This window comes from Sciurus carolinensis, chromosome 2, assembly GCF_902686445.1.
Source record: "Sciurus carolinensis chromosome 2, mSciCar1.2, whole genome shotgun sequence".
Taxonomy (NCBI): domain Eukaryota; kingdom Metazoa; phylum Chordata; class Mammalia; order Rodentia; family Sciuridae; genus Sciurus; species Sciurus carolinensis.
The window spans coordinates 102,973,982-102,991,733 of NC_062214.1; the positions used below are offsets into that span (position 1 = coordinate 102,973,982).

At 31.7% G+C, this 17,752-nt stretch overlaps 1 protein-coding gene across 1 annotated transcript in view; it reads left to right on the plus strand.

The window, feature by feature from the left end:
* Trpm7 (transient receptor potential cation channel subfamily M member 7) overlaps positions 1-17,752 on the plus strand; it is a 100,430-nt gene that overhangs the window by 44,481 nt on the left and 38,197 nt on the right. The window contains 10 exon segments of the mRNA XM_047542129.1: positions 3,998-4,051; positions 6,185-6,325; positions 6,703-6,837; positions 7,507-7,787; positions 7,988-8,216; positions 9,377-9,532; positions 9,608-9,751; positions 11,310-11,438; positions 12,729-13,007; positions 16,431-16,605. Coding sequence (XP_047398085.1) covers positions 3,998-4,051; positions 6,185-6,325; positions 6,703-6,837; positions 7,507-7,787; positions 7,988-8,216; positions 9,377-9,532; positions 9,608-9,751; positions 11,310-11,438; positions 12,729-13,007; positions 16,431-16,605 — 1,723 coding nt within the window.

A 17,752-nucleotide genomic window follows, 5' to 3' on the forward strand; every position in this document is an offset into this window, starting at 1 on the left:
ATGGGTTTTTCATATATATATATATATGTCCATATATAAATTCATACGTCTCTTTATGTCCCCTTTTTAGCTTACTTTTTTCATTTTTCTTTAAAAGGCTCCTAAAAACTGGTTATCTTATTACAAAGCCTTTCTCATTTCATTTCAAATTTCATGTACCCTCTTAGTGATTTTCTGTGGTACCAATATGAATTTAACTGAGCTATGCTTTGACCAAATCCTACCTTCATAAGACTTCTCTGCAAAACCATTTACATTCATTCATTAGTTGCCACCCATTTCTTTCCTTTTCATTCCTAGTATCTTTGTACAACTCAATCATTGCCAGTCAATTTCACTACCACTACTACACTAATCTACTTCACTGATCTACTACTACAGTAATTATTCTCTTTATCTCTTTGTCTAATCTTTTCTTAAATCAGTTCTTTATTTTTATAATGACATTTTTATTTATTTATTATATCTTTCTGCAGTTTGTAAACTTTTGATGATTGTATATGTACATAATAGTGCTCATACCTTTAGCTCGATTTTCAAAAATCTTTCCACTTTTCCCTAGCTATCTTTCTCTAGATCTTTTCCCCCCACCTCAACCCTTCCCTGCTCCCACCTCCAAATACCCAGTGTTTCAACTACATTGTCTACGTACTACTTTCTTAAAAAAAAAAAAAAAAAAAAACTTTTAAAAAAAGCATTTGCTGTTTACATAGTGCTGATCTGTTTTCCTCTACTGATTTATTAGAATTTTAGTCATTGTTTAAAAATTTAGTTCAAATACCATGCCAGTACTAGCCAACCCTACTAACATAGTTAAGAAAAATGATGTCTTCTCCTATAGATTGTATGTTGTCTCTGAGTAGGGTTTATAACTTTACTTCCACCCATTCCCCCACCCATTTAATAGTGTCTGGGTTTTATTTTTATATATATATATTGGAATACCGTATTAGAATATAAAACCGATTTTTAGAACATTTCTCAATTTGTGTTAAAGTAATAGTAATAAACTTGATACATGTTAAAATAAAATTATTATGTGTGTCTGTCTAGGGATTGAACTCAGGGCCTCATGAATGCTAAGCACAAATTCTGCCACAGAGCAACACCTCTAACCAATAACTTATTTTTAAAGAAAACAAAAAAATTAGTGAGAAAACAATTTTACATTTTTACAAACCTCTTTAGTGCTTGACCTCATAAAATCAGTTTGGATTCTCACATTTGCTTCTGAATTTAGTCTTATTTTATCACACATCAAAAAGTCTCTGAAAGGGGCTGGAGCTGTGGCTCAGGGGTAGAGCGCTTGCCTGGCATATGTGAGGCCCTGGGTTCGATACTCAGCACCACTTATAAAGAAATAAAATTTAAAAATCCATTGCCAACCAAAAAAATTAAAAAAAAAAAAGTCTCTGAAAAACTCCAATGAACATTGAAAGACTGAGAGTGAAACAACAATGCATGTACAATCTTAATATGATTATAAAAGTAGTTTTTATCGTATAGGTCTCCCAAAGAAGTGTAAGAGACCTCAGGCATTTCCAGATACCTTTTAAGGTCTCATGTCTTAAAGTATATCCTTGGCAAATTAGCAATATCCTGTTTTAAAAATAAAATAGAAGTAACTGGAGTGTAGTTCAGTGATAGGAAAGACTGGTGTATAGCTCAGTGGTAGAGCACCCCTGAATCAGAATGTCTCAAGTACCATACACACACACACACAAAGTATTAGGTGTATTTCTTTGTGATTATATACTGTCAGACAAAATACAGTGAAGCTTCATAGTATTCTAAAAATATGAAACAATTCATATTAACTAAGAAGACCCATTTATTTTAAAAAGTTATCTATAAGAGAAAATAGGCAGAGATAACCTAGACTCTGAATAGACTATATACTATAGAAAGAAGGCAGAGTAAGCAACTAGGTGTGATGGGACCTACTTGCAATCCCATCAACTCAGGAGACTAAGGTAGGAGGGCGTTTGAGGTCAGCCTTAGCAACTTAGTGAGACCCTTTCTTAAAATCAAATTTTTTAAAACGGGCTTAACTCAGTGCCCCTGTGTTCAATCCCCAGTATCTCAGACAAAAGCAGGAGAACAACAGAGCTAATTAGCTAGAATATAGTTATATACAGTCTCAATTATGGTAATCTTAAATATTTTATGCAGTCTAAAAATCATGATCATGTAGGAAAATAATTTTTTTTTTTTTTTAAAAAAGAGTGGTCTGTGTTTCTGGATTTGAAATTGTATTCCCAAGGAGATGTGATCAAAATGGAAAACTAGATTGATTACTGTGAGAACATCTCATATAAAAAATAATAACATGATGGTAGGATTAAATCTCGTGGTATCTTCTTGTTTTTTTAACTTTTAGTTAGCTTTATTGTTGTTCTAACTTTAATATGTGCATCCTCACATTAGGTATGTGTGTATTTTTAAAATTAATAATTTTACTTTTGGATATTTAAGTCTAAGAAACTTCTTTATCAGGTAAACTAGGAATACTTTTTTCTACATTTTTAAAATTGGTGTGTTAATAGTTGTACATAGTGGTGGGATTTGTTGTTACATATTCATATGTGCACATGATATAATATAATTTGGCCAATATCATTCCCTTTTATTTCTCCTTTCCCTCCCATTTTGTCTCTACATGGCCCCTCCTCTGTTCTACTGATCTCCCTTTGATTTTCACGAGATCCTCTCTTCTTTCTTTTCCTTTTTCTTCTCTAGCATCTACGTATAAGAGGAAACATTTGATAGCTTTCTGAGTTTGACTTCTTTCACTTAACATTATATTCTCAGTTTGTATCCATTTTATTGCAAATGACAATTTCATTTTTCTTTATGATTGAATAAAACTCCCCACTTGATAATTCTTTATTTTTTTCTAGTTGTAGATGGACAACAAAAATATATAAATTTGGTTTTTTTTGTGGTGCTGAGGATCGAACCCAGTGCCTCACACATGCAAGCAAGTGCTCCACCACTGAGCCACAACCCCAGCCCCTGATAATTCTTTTAAACAGTATTTAAAATACTAAGAATTTTTTTTTTTATTTGTGCCACATAGAATTTATTGCAATAGATTTCACAGGAGTCAAAACTCTGTTTAAAATGTGTAGAGAAAGACATTTTGAGCCATACTCAGTCTTGGTGGGAGGATATCTTAACATCTTTTCAAAATATAGAATGTCCTCAAGATTACTGTAAAGATAAAACTTGTATCTAGTTTACTTTTTTTTTTTTTTTTTTTTTTTGCGGTACTGGGGTTCGAACTCAGGGCCTTGTGCTTACAAGGCAAGCACTCTACCAGCTGAGCTGTCTCCCCAGCCCCTCTAGTCTACTTTAATACATCGCATACACGAAGAGAAGATAATGGGGAAATGATGGTCAATATAATTGTTAAAGTTTTGTTACACAAAATATTTTAAGTACTCATGCAACTTGATGATTAGAAGGAATAGACATTTTAACATGAAGGGAATTTAGAACTCTATCGTCAATTAAATGTTTATTTGGGATATAATTAAAGAAGCTTGCAATATTGTCATGACTTATCACATAAAAATATCACTTCAGTGCCAGGTGTAGTGGTGCATGCCTGTAATCCCAGCAGATCCTGAGGCTGAGGCAGGAGGATGTCGAGTTCAAAGCCAACCTTGAAATTTAGCAAGGCCCTGGCAACTAAGTGAGACCCTGTCTCTAAATAAAATACAAAATAGGTCTGGGGATGTGGCTCAGTGGGGAGCACCCCTGGGTTCAGTCCTCAGTCCAAAAAAAAATCACTTTAGTGATCCTCTGAAATTATTATTCTTTTTGATAGATTTAAATATAACACTATGAAATGGTTATATCCTATTTTTGTTGTAATTTTAAAGAAATAACTCCAAAATAGTATCATTTGTTTAAGATCCTTGCAAGTTTTATAAATAACAAAAAATTCTTTTAGAAGAAAATAATAGTTTGCTGTCATTTTTTCTTCCTAAAGAAACAAGGTCCAACTAATCCAATGCTATTTCATCTTGTTCGTGATGTCAAACAGGTAAGAGATTGTTTTTGAAAATGTTATTTAAAAAATATCATTTCTACTTTGTATGTTCCCAAAAAAGGATATAAATATGTTTTTAAAACAGCAATAAAATGACAGCTGTTTGGACAAGATAAAATTAGTGCTAAATTTGTGATAAAAGTAAAGTGCATAATATATCAAACTAAGAAAAAAGGAAGTTTATGAAATTAAGAAGTTTCCTGAGCTTCTGGTTATATAAGGTACAATGTGTTGAACTTTGTAATGCTTTTGGTCCATAAAAGAAAAATCATTGATAAAATGTGTCAGTTTTCTCTGTGTTCATCATAAATTTGTTCACTAGAAATTTGTCCTAATATAAAGGTCATAGAATATGGAAATTGAGAGATATACTAAGCGATGATCTTCATGAGTGGGGAAAAGAACAGTGAAATGCTCTCACCTTTTTTAATGATTTGGTACTGGTAGTAACTGAATACACTGTTATGTGGTTTAAACCCATTGTGTAGTGACTAAATTGATTCACTGTTACTCTTCTTGTCACTATTAGAATTTTCTGTTAATTGTTTTAAATGGTTTCATCAACATTTTTATAGCCATATAAATTATTGGTATCTAGCATAATTTTATTTTCCTTTTTGAAACAGTACTCATTACATTAAGTAAAACATTTTTAAGTTTCTAAACGAATATATTTTCTAAAATTCCTCCTTCTTTTGAACTGTTACTACACTATTGAAAAAGCCAAAAACTTTTTTTTTTTTTTTTTTTTGGGTGCTGGGGTTCAAACTCAGGGCCTTGTGCTTACAAGGCAAGCACTCTACTGACTGAGCTATCTTCCCAGCCCCCAAAAACTTCAAAACAGAAATGTCATTTTCGGTTTTAACTTTGTATGGTTTGTAACTTATATAATACTAAACTTGTATTCCATAGGAAGAACTTACAACTTATTATATGTAAGAAATTTTGCTTTAAGCTGATTTTTTGCATGAGCTTTTCTTTATAACTCTATTGAAGTGTATTTTGCAACATGATAAAAGTCTATTCACTTTATGTGTATATCCGACTTAGTATTTTTAGAATTGTATACTAACTGCCACAGTCTAATTTGAGAGCATTATAACACTTCAAAAAGTGACCCTGTACTTATTGTCAGTCACTCATATTCCTATTCCTTTTCTGCTCCTCACCTCTGCCTGCTCTGTACGTAATGATTAGTGTAAGGATTTGCTTATTTTTGGGCAGTTCTCATTGATTTGAATTTTTTTTTTTTTCTTTTAGTAATTAAAACTCCCCTCTCACGAAGTTTGAATAACTTTCAGACCAGGAGTTTGTAAAACACATTTGCATTATAATTTCCTTACATGGGTCAGGAAAAAGAAATATAGAACTGGTTGGGGAATGGGGAGCCTAGCCCAGTGGTACAGCATGTTTTTGACATGTGGAAGGCCCTTATTCAATTCCCAGCACCAAAAAGTATAGTACTCAATTCTGGAAACAAATAAGAACATTGTTAGGTTAGTGGCTATGATAATAAACTAAATTGGTAAACAATAAAATTCAGTAATTATTTTCTGATTCATATTAATATATTGAGTTCAACATGGCCTTTTTTTTTTTAAGATAATTCACCTTATTTTCCTTAGTTTAAAATGTTTCCCATTAAAGTGTGAAAGTGAAGTCTTAGCTTTAAAAAGAGTGTTACAAATGTAGTTAAATCCTGGACAATGATATAAAAACTTACATAATCTTTACTAAAGCCAATTGGATTTTTATAATAAGTATTATAGCATTATTTTGTAGGAAAATGCAATTTGTATGTACAGTCATAAAAACAAAATACTTGACTCTAGTAGTTCCATTGCCTCTATCTGTATTAGGGCAGCAGAGGCATCAAATTGTTATCTTCCTGCTTTAGGCCATATTCCTGTTCAAATCCACACCTTTGAGACCTTAAAACTTTGGAATCCGCTCTTCTCATAAAAGGAAATAGAGAAACAAGTCATTCTTTTCTTCTATAAAAACAGCTCCTGACAACCCTAGTTTCTTAAAACAAGTAAATGTTTCTAATTTTGGGGAGAGCATCTAGTCATACGCATGACATGGCAATATTGAGAAATATTATTCTATTTAATGTTTTGTTTTCAGGGAAATCTTCCTCCAGGATATAAGATCACTCTAATTGATATAGGACTTGTTATTGAATATCTCATGGGAGGAACCTACAGATGCACCTATACTCGGAAACGTTTTCGGTTAATATATAATAGTCTTGGTGGAAATAATCGGGTATGTGAAATTTGTAGGTATTTTATATACGTATTTAAAAATTAACCAGTATGTTTTCAAAGTTAAGAATTAGTTACATTTGAATAGTGAAAGTAACGTCTTTAAAAATATAAGATTTCAAGTAAGCATAAATAGAAATTTTATGAGCTGGGCATGGTGGTACATATTAGTAGTCCTAGCTTCTTTGGAGGCTGATCACTCAAGTCAGTGGGTTTGAGAACAGACTGGGCAACATAGGGAGACTCCATCTCCAAAAAACAAACAAAGCATTTTGTTTGTGTGCATACATAGATATTTGCATATATATGAAAATAGTGTTGAATTTTTATAACATCAGAATATTTAAATCTGCAAAAGCTAATGAGCTTTCATTTCAGAGGTCTGGCCGAAATACCTCCAGCAGTACTCCTCAATTGAGAAAGAGTCATGAATCTTTTGGCAATAGAGCAGATAAAAAGGAAAAAATGAGACATAATCATTTCATTAAAACAGCCCAGCCCTACAGACCAAAGGTTTGTTTGTTTATTGGTTAAAGGAAATAGGTTTATTTAGTTTACCATAGGTATGTTAATGTAAATATTATCCTTTCTTGATTTTGATATTGTTCTTTCTTAATTACTTAGTATTATTAAATAAAAACTGTTGTTTTAGTGGGAATTATCTTTTATTTTTGGGTATTTTATAACTTTGTGTCTATTTTCCCATACATAAATATATTCATTATGAGTTAATGTTTCTGTTACTTTTTCATATTTGTCTGTAATAATCAAATTAAAAAATTTTTAATCATTTATTCCTTTATCCTTTTTTTCCTATTTGCAAAGTTGAGTATCTTACCTATCTAGGGCTTTAAGTATTCTAGGCAAGTGCCATACCACTTAGCTACATCCTCAGTTCTTTTTATTTGATTAATATGTACAACAAATGTATTATGCAAAGCTTTATTAGTTGAAATATTACGCCCTTCAGTTGTAGAAAACGTATTACATACATTTTTGTTGAAATGGTATTTTTATAAAATGAATTAAAAATTAAGTTTATAAAATTTTTACTGTTTGGTTTAGGGCAGTTATAAGAAGTTGAAGAATAGAGCAAAAAATATTTTACACAATTTTTCATCACTAATGAACTTCATATGGTTTTATTATAATGAGCCTTATAACATTTATTTTCTATTGAAGATTGATACAGCTATGGAAGAAGGAAAGAAAAAAAGAACCAAAGATGAAATTGTAGATATTGATGATCCAGAAACCAAGCGCTTTCCTTATCCACTTAATGAATTGTTAATTTGGGCTTGCCTTATGAAGAGGCAGGTCATGGCCCGGTTTTTATGGCAGCACGGTGAAGAATCAATGGCTAAAGCATTAGTTGCCTGTAAGATCTATCGTTCAATGGCCTATGAAGCAAAGCAGAGTGACCTGGTAGATGATACTTCAGAAGAACTGAAACAATATTCCAAGTAAGTGACATTTTATCATTTCAAAACATGTAAATACAAAATACAGTGTTTGGATGTTACAGTGTTATGCACTTAATGGAAGAGAGTGTATGTGTGTAATTTATTGATACAATTAAGAGAAAATTATTTTTTAAATGTAGATATTTTTGAAAACTTGGAAAGAAACTTTCCTGCTAATTTTGTCTTTTGTCTTTTTGTAGTGATTTTGGCCAACTGGCAGTTGAATTACTAGAGCAATCCTTCAGACAAGATGAAACCATGGCTATGAAATTACTCACTTATGAACTAAAAAATTGGAGTAATTCAACCTGCCTTAAATTAGCAGTTTCTTCAAGACTTAGACCTTTTGTAGCCCACACCTGTACACAAATGTTGTTATCTGATATGTGGATGGGAAGGCTGAACATGAGGAAAAATTCTTGGTACAAGGTATACCTTAAAAATAATTGGATTTAAAGTTTATGATTAGAAATAGAGGAATTAGACTAGATACGTGGTAAAATGCCTTGATTTGTGAGAGTGATGGTAGAGGGAGGGACAGAAAGAAGGGGAAAAGGGTGGTTGGCATTTTATCCCAAATGGCATAAATGCTCTTTTTTTCCCTCCTGTTCTTTAGTCTTGAATCTTTTTTCAGGCATATATAATTATTGCCCCTCAGAGCTAGCTGTATGAGGACAACAAATGAGGAATATTGACTTTTATACCCCTGAGCAGCCAGCCATTAAAAGAGTTGCTGCTTTGTGAAAGGCTGATTTCCAAATTCTAAACTTTTGGACCTAGCTACTAATTTTTTCTGTTACTTTTAAATTAAAGTATATTGGATAAGTACATTTACCTAGTTGATGGTTAGGAGTAAGTATATTCACATATCCAGTTTTTAAGGTTAAGAATTTGGGGAAAATGGCTGGTCCTTTAAGTTTTGTCATAGTGAGATACTGCTTTAAACTTCCATTTTTATTCTCTTATATCTTTTTAAATAAGGTACAGAAAGTAGAAGGCAGAAATCAGGCAAGTAGTTTAACCACAGGCCATTATAAGTGGATAACAAATATTAATCATCTACTAAAAATAATGGTGAAGGATTAACTAACAGAAAACCTCTTGTACAGTTATAATTTCTACATGCTTTAGGATTTTGCAAGTAATATGTAGAAGTTTAGAAATAAACCTTTTTGTTTATAGAGGCACAAGCTGAGTAATCATGTTATGACATGGAACACTTGCAAAGAGATTTAAGATAAAATTAAGCACATAGCACCTTCATAATGCTTGAATTTTTTTTAAACAAAAATATATTTTCTGTATAAATTATACCTTGATTGTATTTAAAAGACAGGTCTATAATAATTATTAAATCAGTTCAACACGCTCATTATCATAATATTCAAATGTTTTTTATTCCCTAAAACAGTTCAACCTGGGCCTCTTTAAATACAGCATATAAAAAAATGAATTTATATTTTTCCTTTACTTCCAGGAGCAAAATGGCTAACAATCTTAAGATATTTAATGTCTCTTTGCTATTTTTAAAATATTCTTAAAAGTCATTGATTTTAAAATGCAAACTTACATGTCTTTAAAATTTTTAGGTGATATTAAGCATTTTAGTTCCACCTGCCATATTAATGCTAGAATATAAAACCAAGGCTGAAATGTCTCATATCCCACAATCTCAAGATGCTCATCAGATGACAATGGAAGATAGTGAAAACAACTTTCAAAACATAACAGAAGAGATCCCTATGGTAAGGAACAAAAAAATTTGAAGTAATATAAGTTTTTGTGAATAAATGTACAATATATATTTTTTTAAATTTTAGGAAGTATTTAAAGAAGTAAGAATTTTGGACAGTAATGGAGGAAAGAGTGAAATGGAGATGCATATAAAATCAAAAAAGCTTCCAATCACACGAAAATTTTATGCCTTTTATCATGCACCAATTGTAAAGTTCTGGTTTAACACGGTATGTTTTAAAATTGTATTTGCATGAGTTTTTCTTTCTTTCTTTTTCTTTTTTTTTTTTTTTTTTTTTTTTGTTTCTTTTTCTCTTGTGCTGGGGAGAACATGATTTTTTTTTTTTTCTTTTTTTTTTTTTTTGGTGCTGGGGATTGAACCCAGGGCTTTGCGCATGTGAGGCAAGCACTCTACCAACTGAGCTGTCTCCCCAGAACATGATGTTTTAAGAAGACATGTTTTAGGGAACCTTTGGTCTAGAGTTGCATACTAATCTTGATTTAACTTATATCATTGAAAAGTATTTCCACTTAAAGCAACAGTTCATTTGGTTTTGTTTCATCCCAGTTACCAGCATCTAGAATGATAAACACTAACAATTTTAATTCTAATTGGAAATAGAAATTTACCAAACAAATATGTGGTAACCATTGGCTTGTGGGTAACAAATACAAATCATCTACTGAAACTGATAATAAAAGATTAATGGAAAAAAACTGATACACAATTCCTTGTGCTCTAGGATTTACAGATAATGCACAAAAGTTTGGAAATGACCCTGCTTGTCAGTGACTTATTTATGTGCTTAGTTACCTGCTACCCTTGACTTTTCCCTTGTTTCATGGAAAAATGGATTTTACTAGTAGATTACAGAGCATATGTCCATAGAGGTATGGGCTGAACTGTTGAAACATAGTTTATTCATTGTTTTGGTTTTCTAATTGGGGGAAAGGCAAATGAGCTCTGGAAACTTCTAGTTTATCTTCTTGCTATTATCTCTCTCTAGGGATGGATACACCTAAAGACACATGAAATTAGCCCCTACTTTTAACTAGAGTTTAGGTCTGAATAAATGAGTTTATTCTCTCCTTCCTAGGAAAACTCTTTTTATTTGTTTTTATTTTCATTAATTATCAGACAGTTGCCAAAGTCTACAAATGGCTTTGTGCTAAGATGAATAATTGAGAATTTGTTCTTTCAACCATCGCTTTTTCATTGACACCTATACCTACTAACCTGAGACTAATTTATTTATGTCCTTCTCAATGTGAACATTTTTTGTTCTTCCCTCCTAGACACTGGTTATACAAATCTAAATTATCTAATCCCTGAATTCTGTCCTCAGAATATAAGTTTTACATTTGTGTTCATTTCAGTGACTACGTAAAAACAGCCAATCCAGGTGACCACAGAAATTTCTTTTTTCTTTTATATATATATACGTATATATATTTATGTATATATATGTATATACATTTATATATATACATATATATATGTATATATATATACGTATATATATATATTTTTTTTTAAGTTGTATGTGGACAACACAATACCTTTATTTTATTTTCATGTGGTGCCAAGCATTGAACCCAGGGCCTCACACCTGCTAGGCAAGCACACTACTATTGAGCCACAAACCCAGCCCTCTTCTTTTTTGTATTGCATTTTATTTCTCCAGGCTACCTTAGCTCAAATAATTTTTTGTGTATACGCGAAAGCATCCATAATGTTTTATTTTGTAATCAATTTTATTCATATTACTTTTGTTTCTTTTTTATTAGTTGGCATACTTAGGATTTCTGATGCTTTATACATTTGTAGTTCTTGTACAAATGGAACGGTTACCTTCAGTTCAAGAATGGATTGTTATTGCTTATATTTTTACCTATGCCATTGAGAAAATCCGTGAGGTATGTCTTTAGTTTTTCCTACTGGTAGCTCACTATATGCATGGAAGATTTTTTGTTTTGTTTGGGGTGTGCATGTAAATATGTGTGTGTTATTTTTTAATTCAGTAGGTGTTAACATTATAGAAATATAGAACATGTTTATTTTTGCTATTCTGAAAGTAATGACAAAAAATAGAAATCAATGAATATGCTGTTACTCTTCAAAAGGTATTAAATGTACATATGTCTAGTTAGGTAGGTAAATTATAAATAGATTTTTGTTTTGCTCTTTTCTTGTACTGCCTTCTAAAGTGTATATATTTCCCACCAAATTATTATTTAGATTTATATCCAGTTGCCTGTCAGTTTCCAGATTAAATTGTAGTTTTCTAACATCCTGTTTTTGAAAAAAAGTTTTTTCTTTAAATAATTTTTTATACTTTGTTTAAACTCAAAGCTACATAAATGTTTTATAACTTTCATAAGCACTTTTGAATTATTTCATGTCTACTATACATTTAGAAGAATACATGAAATTTCAGAAATAGTAAGAAGTTGGTGTATTTCTCACTTAGATATCATGGAAATTTATCTTGTTAAATAAACATGCATTTTAAATATCCCTGACTGCTGCGGCTCTTACGTTTATAAAATGTTTTACCAGTGTGTTTGGAATAATTAAGTTGTTAAATGATAAAAAAAAACTATTCATTGAAGAGGTTTACAAGAATTCATGAGATGTCAGTAATTCTGGTTGCTTCCAGTGACTACAGTAATTTTAAAAGAGGCAAACGAGACTTTTCAGTATTTGGAATTCACTACATTTTGAAGCTGTGAATCAAAAGCTTCTTAAATTCTTATATTCATCATTTTCAAGAGAATCAGTACATGTTTTAGATAAGCTAGATAAATGCAACTACTTAAACTATTGAGTTATTTAATTTCTGCGAATAAGACATCTTTGGAAGATACTGCCAGTATATCCCAAGTATGACTTTGATTTGATATAGAACAACTTTCCCAAAGTTTTTCACATTGTAGGTCTAGAGAACTGTCTTACAATTTAAGATTTTTAGCTTCTTAATTGGATGACCTTGGTTGAGCAGGTCATTTATTTATAAGATGTATTATCTCTTGCCGACTTCATATTTTGGTGATTAAATGCATTATCACTTGCCCAGATAATAGATTAAAAGCACTTTGAAACATTAAAACATGACTAAAATTCTGTTGTGACATTATAATTGAATGCTGTATATGTTTGAATATGAAGAAATTCATTCAACTTTTTTGTTCTTGTTGAACCTTTAGATCTTTATGTCTGAAGCTGGGAAAATAAGTCAGAAGATTAAAGTGTGGTTTAGTGATTATTTCAATATCAGTGATACAATTGCCATAATTTCATTCTTCATTGGATTTGGACTAAGATTTGGAGCAAAGTGGAACTTTGAGAATGCATATGATAATCATGTTTTTGTGGCTGGAAGATTAATTTACTGTCTTAATATAATATTTTGGTATGTGCGTTTGCTAGATTTTCTAGCTGTAAATCAACAGGCAGGACCTTATGTAATGATGATTGGAAAAATGGTAAGTTGATATGCTTCTGCTAAATACTGCTGGGTTTTATTATTTCTTAAAAGTCATAAAAATTTGTTATAAAATAGTCTGATTTGAACCAGTGAATTTCCTCATACTCCAGATCTACCATTCCTTAAGGATGTTTTATTAACCTTTGAAAAAAATATTCAGTAACATAAGGTTAGGAAAAACCTATTTTGTGTTTTCTCAAAATGCTTCAATTTTTAAATGTTTGTTCCTATGAATATATGCCATCATAATGAAGAATTGGAACTTGTAACTTTAATCTGTATATTTCTTTTCATCTTTATTGCTATTATCTTATATCAAACCACATCATCAAGTACCTTCAGTAGTCTAGTGATTGTTTCCTCACAACCAGTTTGGCTTGTCTTTGATCTATACCATAACTAGAATGATTATTTTAAAATGCAAATCTGAATATGTCACTTCCCCTTCTTGAAGAATTTTAATGGGTTTGCATTGCTCCAAGAGATCAGTGTGCTTAATTACAAGTCCTGCCCAATTGGACTGTTGCCTGCCTTCCTCTCTGTTTTGTTCTTTTTGTCTATCGCTCCTTTTCTGCCTGTCCTGCTCTTCCTTTTTCCTACCGTCCCTTTAAAAAATTTTGTAATAATTATAGATTCACATAGAATTGTAAGAAATAGAATCCTTTGTACCCTTTATCTTGTTTCCTCCAAAGGTAACATCTTTCTTGCATTTCTTTTAAACCTTAGATATTCTTGACCTCTTATCTGTACTCAAATCACTTTGGCCTTTTAAAATACTCTTTTAAAGCCAGGCAGGGTGTTGTCTGCCTAGAGTCACAACTACTCAGGCTTTTGGCTTAGGCGTCTCCCTCAAGTCCAGGAGTTCAAGACCAACCTGGGCAAAATACCAAGACACTGTCTCAAAATTTTTGTTTTCTTTTTTTAACATAGCTACTACCGGAATAGCATAGTTCAAGTTCTTCTTTCTACCTGAAACTACACTATCTTCTACATTCATACCCTTAGTTTTGTTTCCGATTTTTTGGTTGTTGTTATTGTTTTTGTTTTTGACGAACCTGAGTTTATCCTTCACATTTCAGATCCAACACCATATTTTTCAGGGAAGGTGTTTTTGGTCCCTTCTAGCTAGATCAAGTTTATTTGCTGTAAACCCTTTTGGGACATATGTTCTTTTCCTTCAGAATGTTTGTCTCTATGTCTATTTTAAGCTGCATACTAGATTAATTTATCTTCTCTAGACTATAAACTCCTTGGGGTAGAAATCTTGTCTAGATATGATCACCTTTATTTCTCTAGTACTTAAATAGTACCTTCACATACTATGTTCTCCTTAGTAAATGTTTGTTGGTTGGATGAATAAAGTAATTACAGGTAGGAAGAAACTACATAAAAATACTGAACATTAGCTGGGTACAGTAGTACATGTGTAATCCCAGCTATTTGGAAGGCTAAGAGAGGAGAATCTCAAGTTTGAGGCAAGTCTGGACAACTTGGAGAGACTCCCATCTCAAAAATAAAAAGGGCTGGGACATAAGGATGTGGACTCAGTGATGGAGTACCCAAGATTAAGTCTCCAGTACTGACTGAAATGTGTGCATGTGTGTGTGCACACACACACACAATCTATTTTTATTTTTCTCTTATTTTTATGTTCTTACAGCTTATACATTTTAAAAATTTCAATTATTTTTAAAGAGATTTTTTAGTTGTAGATGGACACAGTGCCTTTATTTTATTTATTTACTTCAATGGTGCTGAGTATCAAACCCAGTGCCTCACATGCAAGGCAAGCACTCCATCACTGAGCCACAACCCCAGCCCCCAAAATTCCAATTATTAACCAAGTATCTTTTTATTATTATTTCCTGTTATGTAAGACTATGCAGCAAGCATTAGGATTTCCCCTAAACTTTATGAAACCACATTTCTCGATTGACTTGACCAACCTGTAGTTATTTTTATAATATTATAATCTAACTTGAGGAGCCTGTATTATATAAAATATTTCAGGAAATCATGAGATTTTTACCTAACAATGTAGTTTATTGATTAAATTCATGAATAGAAAATGTAGGGATTCATGGAAAGAGATAATTCTGTTGAGAATTTTCTTAAAAGTAGTGAGATGTGAGTTGTTTGAAAACATAAGATGCAAATAAAAAGATAATCTGGCTAGAATTTCTTATGTAATTTAAAGTAGCTAATTGGCAGTCAGTTGGATAGACAAGGTTTAGCCTGGATTTTCTAGGACATTGAAAACTGGGCAATCTGAACTTTTTAGAAAGTAAAAAATACAGGGAAACCATTGAAGAGTTTCTCCCCACCCCCAAATTGACATTTCGTACCTTTGACATACCTCCTTTCCATTTTTATTGTGACCATATATTCATTTTTTTAAATGTTCAAAAATGTCCTAATAATTTTTTGATTGATTTATCATTACAGTTTGTTCATGGTAAAGTAAAAATTTATGGTAAGTGTAGTTTTTGATCTACATAGGGCTTTTCTCCCCAGTTTTTATTCATGGATGAATATTATATAACCTTAGGGTGAGAATGCATTCACTTTTTTTTAGATGTAAATACTGAGAACTGTACTCCTAAGTAAATGGATATCAGTTAAAGATAGTAATTAAATTATCATTTTTACTTCATTCTTTGAATTACTGCATAAAGATGTAGAAATTCATGTTGTGATTTAACAACATTTTCAATGATTAATAGATGATAACTCAGGCTCCTTTTCAATTTTGTTGAAATTAAATTGTTATTTACTACCCTACTCGCAAAAATATTTGTTACCCAGACATTGGTATTACTTATTTTTTCAACATCAATATTAATAATTCAGTTTGTTTAGGGTTTTTGACTCCTAGGACAAAGGAGGGTAGGGTTCAGAATAGGTAGGAAATAATGCCATTCTATTGAGAAATGAGCATAAGATCCTTACCAAAGGCAAGGTGCAAAAGAGATCTGTACCTCCGCTTTAAGAGTAGTGAAGGTTTAGGAAAGGATCCTTATGGAAATTGGTTCCCTAAATCTACCCATATTTATACTTTTTGAAAAATCTTTGTGAACCCTGGAGATAGGCAGTCTCTAGTTTGAACCAGTGATATAGTTCATTATAGAGATAAAGATGCTAATGACTTTCTCAGCTTCACATTTTTTTTTTTTTTTTTTTTGAAGTACTGGGTATCCAAGCCCTCATACATAACATTGACCCCCTCTCTCCTTTTTTTTTTTAAGTCACCTTGATGTTAAGGTTTGTGTAGTGATAAGATTTGCTTTAATGCTGTTATTAGGAATTAAAAGAAACTCCAAAAATTCTATTTCTTAAATCACAGTATTAGATTTTTTTAAATGAAAATTTTTGTTGTGTTTAAATTCCCTTGTATTTTAACAACTTTTTTTTTTTTAAACAGGTGGCCAATATGTTCTACATTGTAGTGATTATGGCTCTTGTATTACTTAGTTTTGGTGTTCCTAGAAAGGCAATACTTTATCCTCATGAAGCACCATCTTGGACTCTTGCTAAAGATATAGTTTTTCATCCATACTGGATGATTTTTGGGGAAGTTTATGCATATGAAATTGATGGTAAGATGGTTAATTTGTTTCAAATCAATATTATATCATAGTTATATTGCCTATTTTTCGAAGTCAAATTTATAACCTAAGCCTCCCACAATGCATTACTTAATCCTAGGGAAAAAAATAAATTGAAAAAAAGTTCAGAGTTTTTTTCAGCTACAAGGAATGGAATTCTGGCCTAAATTGGCTTACACAATGAGAACAATTAATTATTAGCTCATAGGACAGAAAGTTCGGAGCTAGAGTGATTTTTAGAGTTGATTATCATACAGATTTCCCTTAGCACTGTAAGACTGTCACAAGCAACAAAAGAAAGATACTGTTTATCCTTGACTATCTTTAGAGGGGAAAAAATGCCTTTTACAGAAATTCCCTTTGAACCTGTGTTTTCATCTTGTTAGTTTAACTTGACTTCAGCCTTTCTATCTCTAAAAGGGTTACCAGCAAGCAGAATGATTAGCTTCTGTCAGGGTGGTTTGAATATTGGGGAACTGGCTCAGTGGTATATGACAAAAATAATATCATTTGTGAATCTTGAAGGACTTAGAGCATGTTAAACAGGGGATGACAGTTTTCAGGTTTCTATCAAATTTGTGAGTATTGTCTCTGGGTAAGGCAAATAAATAAGTTAACTTCCACTTGTTCAACTATTCTTAATGAAAATATTGTCTGTTGCACAGATATGTTGCCATTTTGTTTTGACTCCTATGTTAGCATAAATAATGACTTAGATAACTTGAACTATGAACATAATGATACTGTCAGTTTTCAGGGGTACTCTTCTGCTGACCTCCATATCTGAGTTGTAATCTTTATTAGTTTTCTCTTATTCCCTCTCTTAATCTTTCTCTCCCTTCTTCAGTTACTCTTCCTTTGCCTCATACCTATGTTGCTCCTTTCTCACCTATTTGTGAGTGTTTAGGCCAGAGCTAACCATAAAGAAGATTGTGATTAGGCTAATGGTGGCCAAACGAAGATTGTGGTCAGTAATCATTCTCAGATAGTTACAGTAGTTAGACTTTTACTAACCTGTTAAAATTTTGTGTTTAATGGCTTCCTGTTTGGTTCAGTGTAAGACTTTTGTTGTCTTCTATTTTTCTAATGATGTTATCTCTACTTGGGCAGTTGTTATAAAGCATTAAGTATGGTTTTT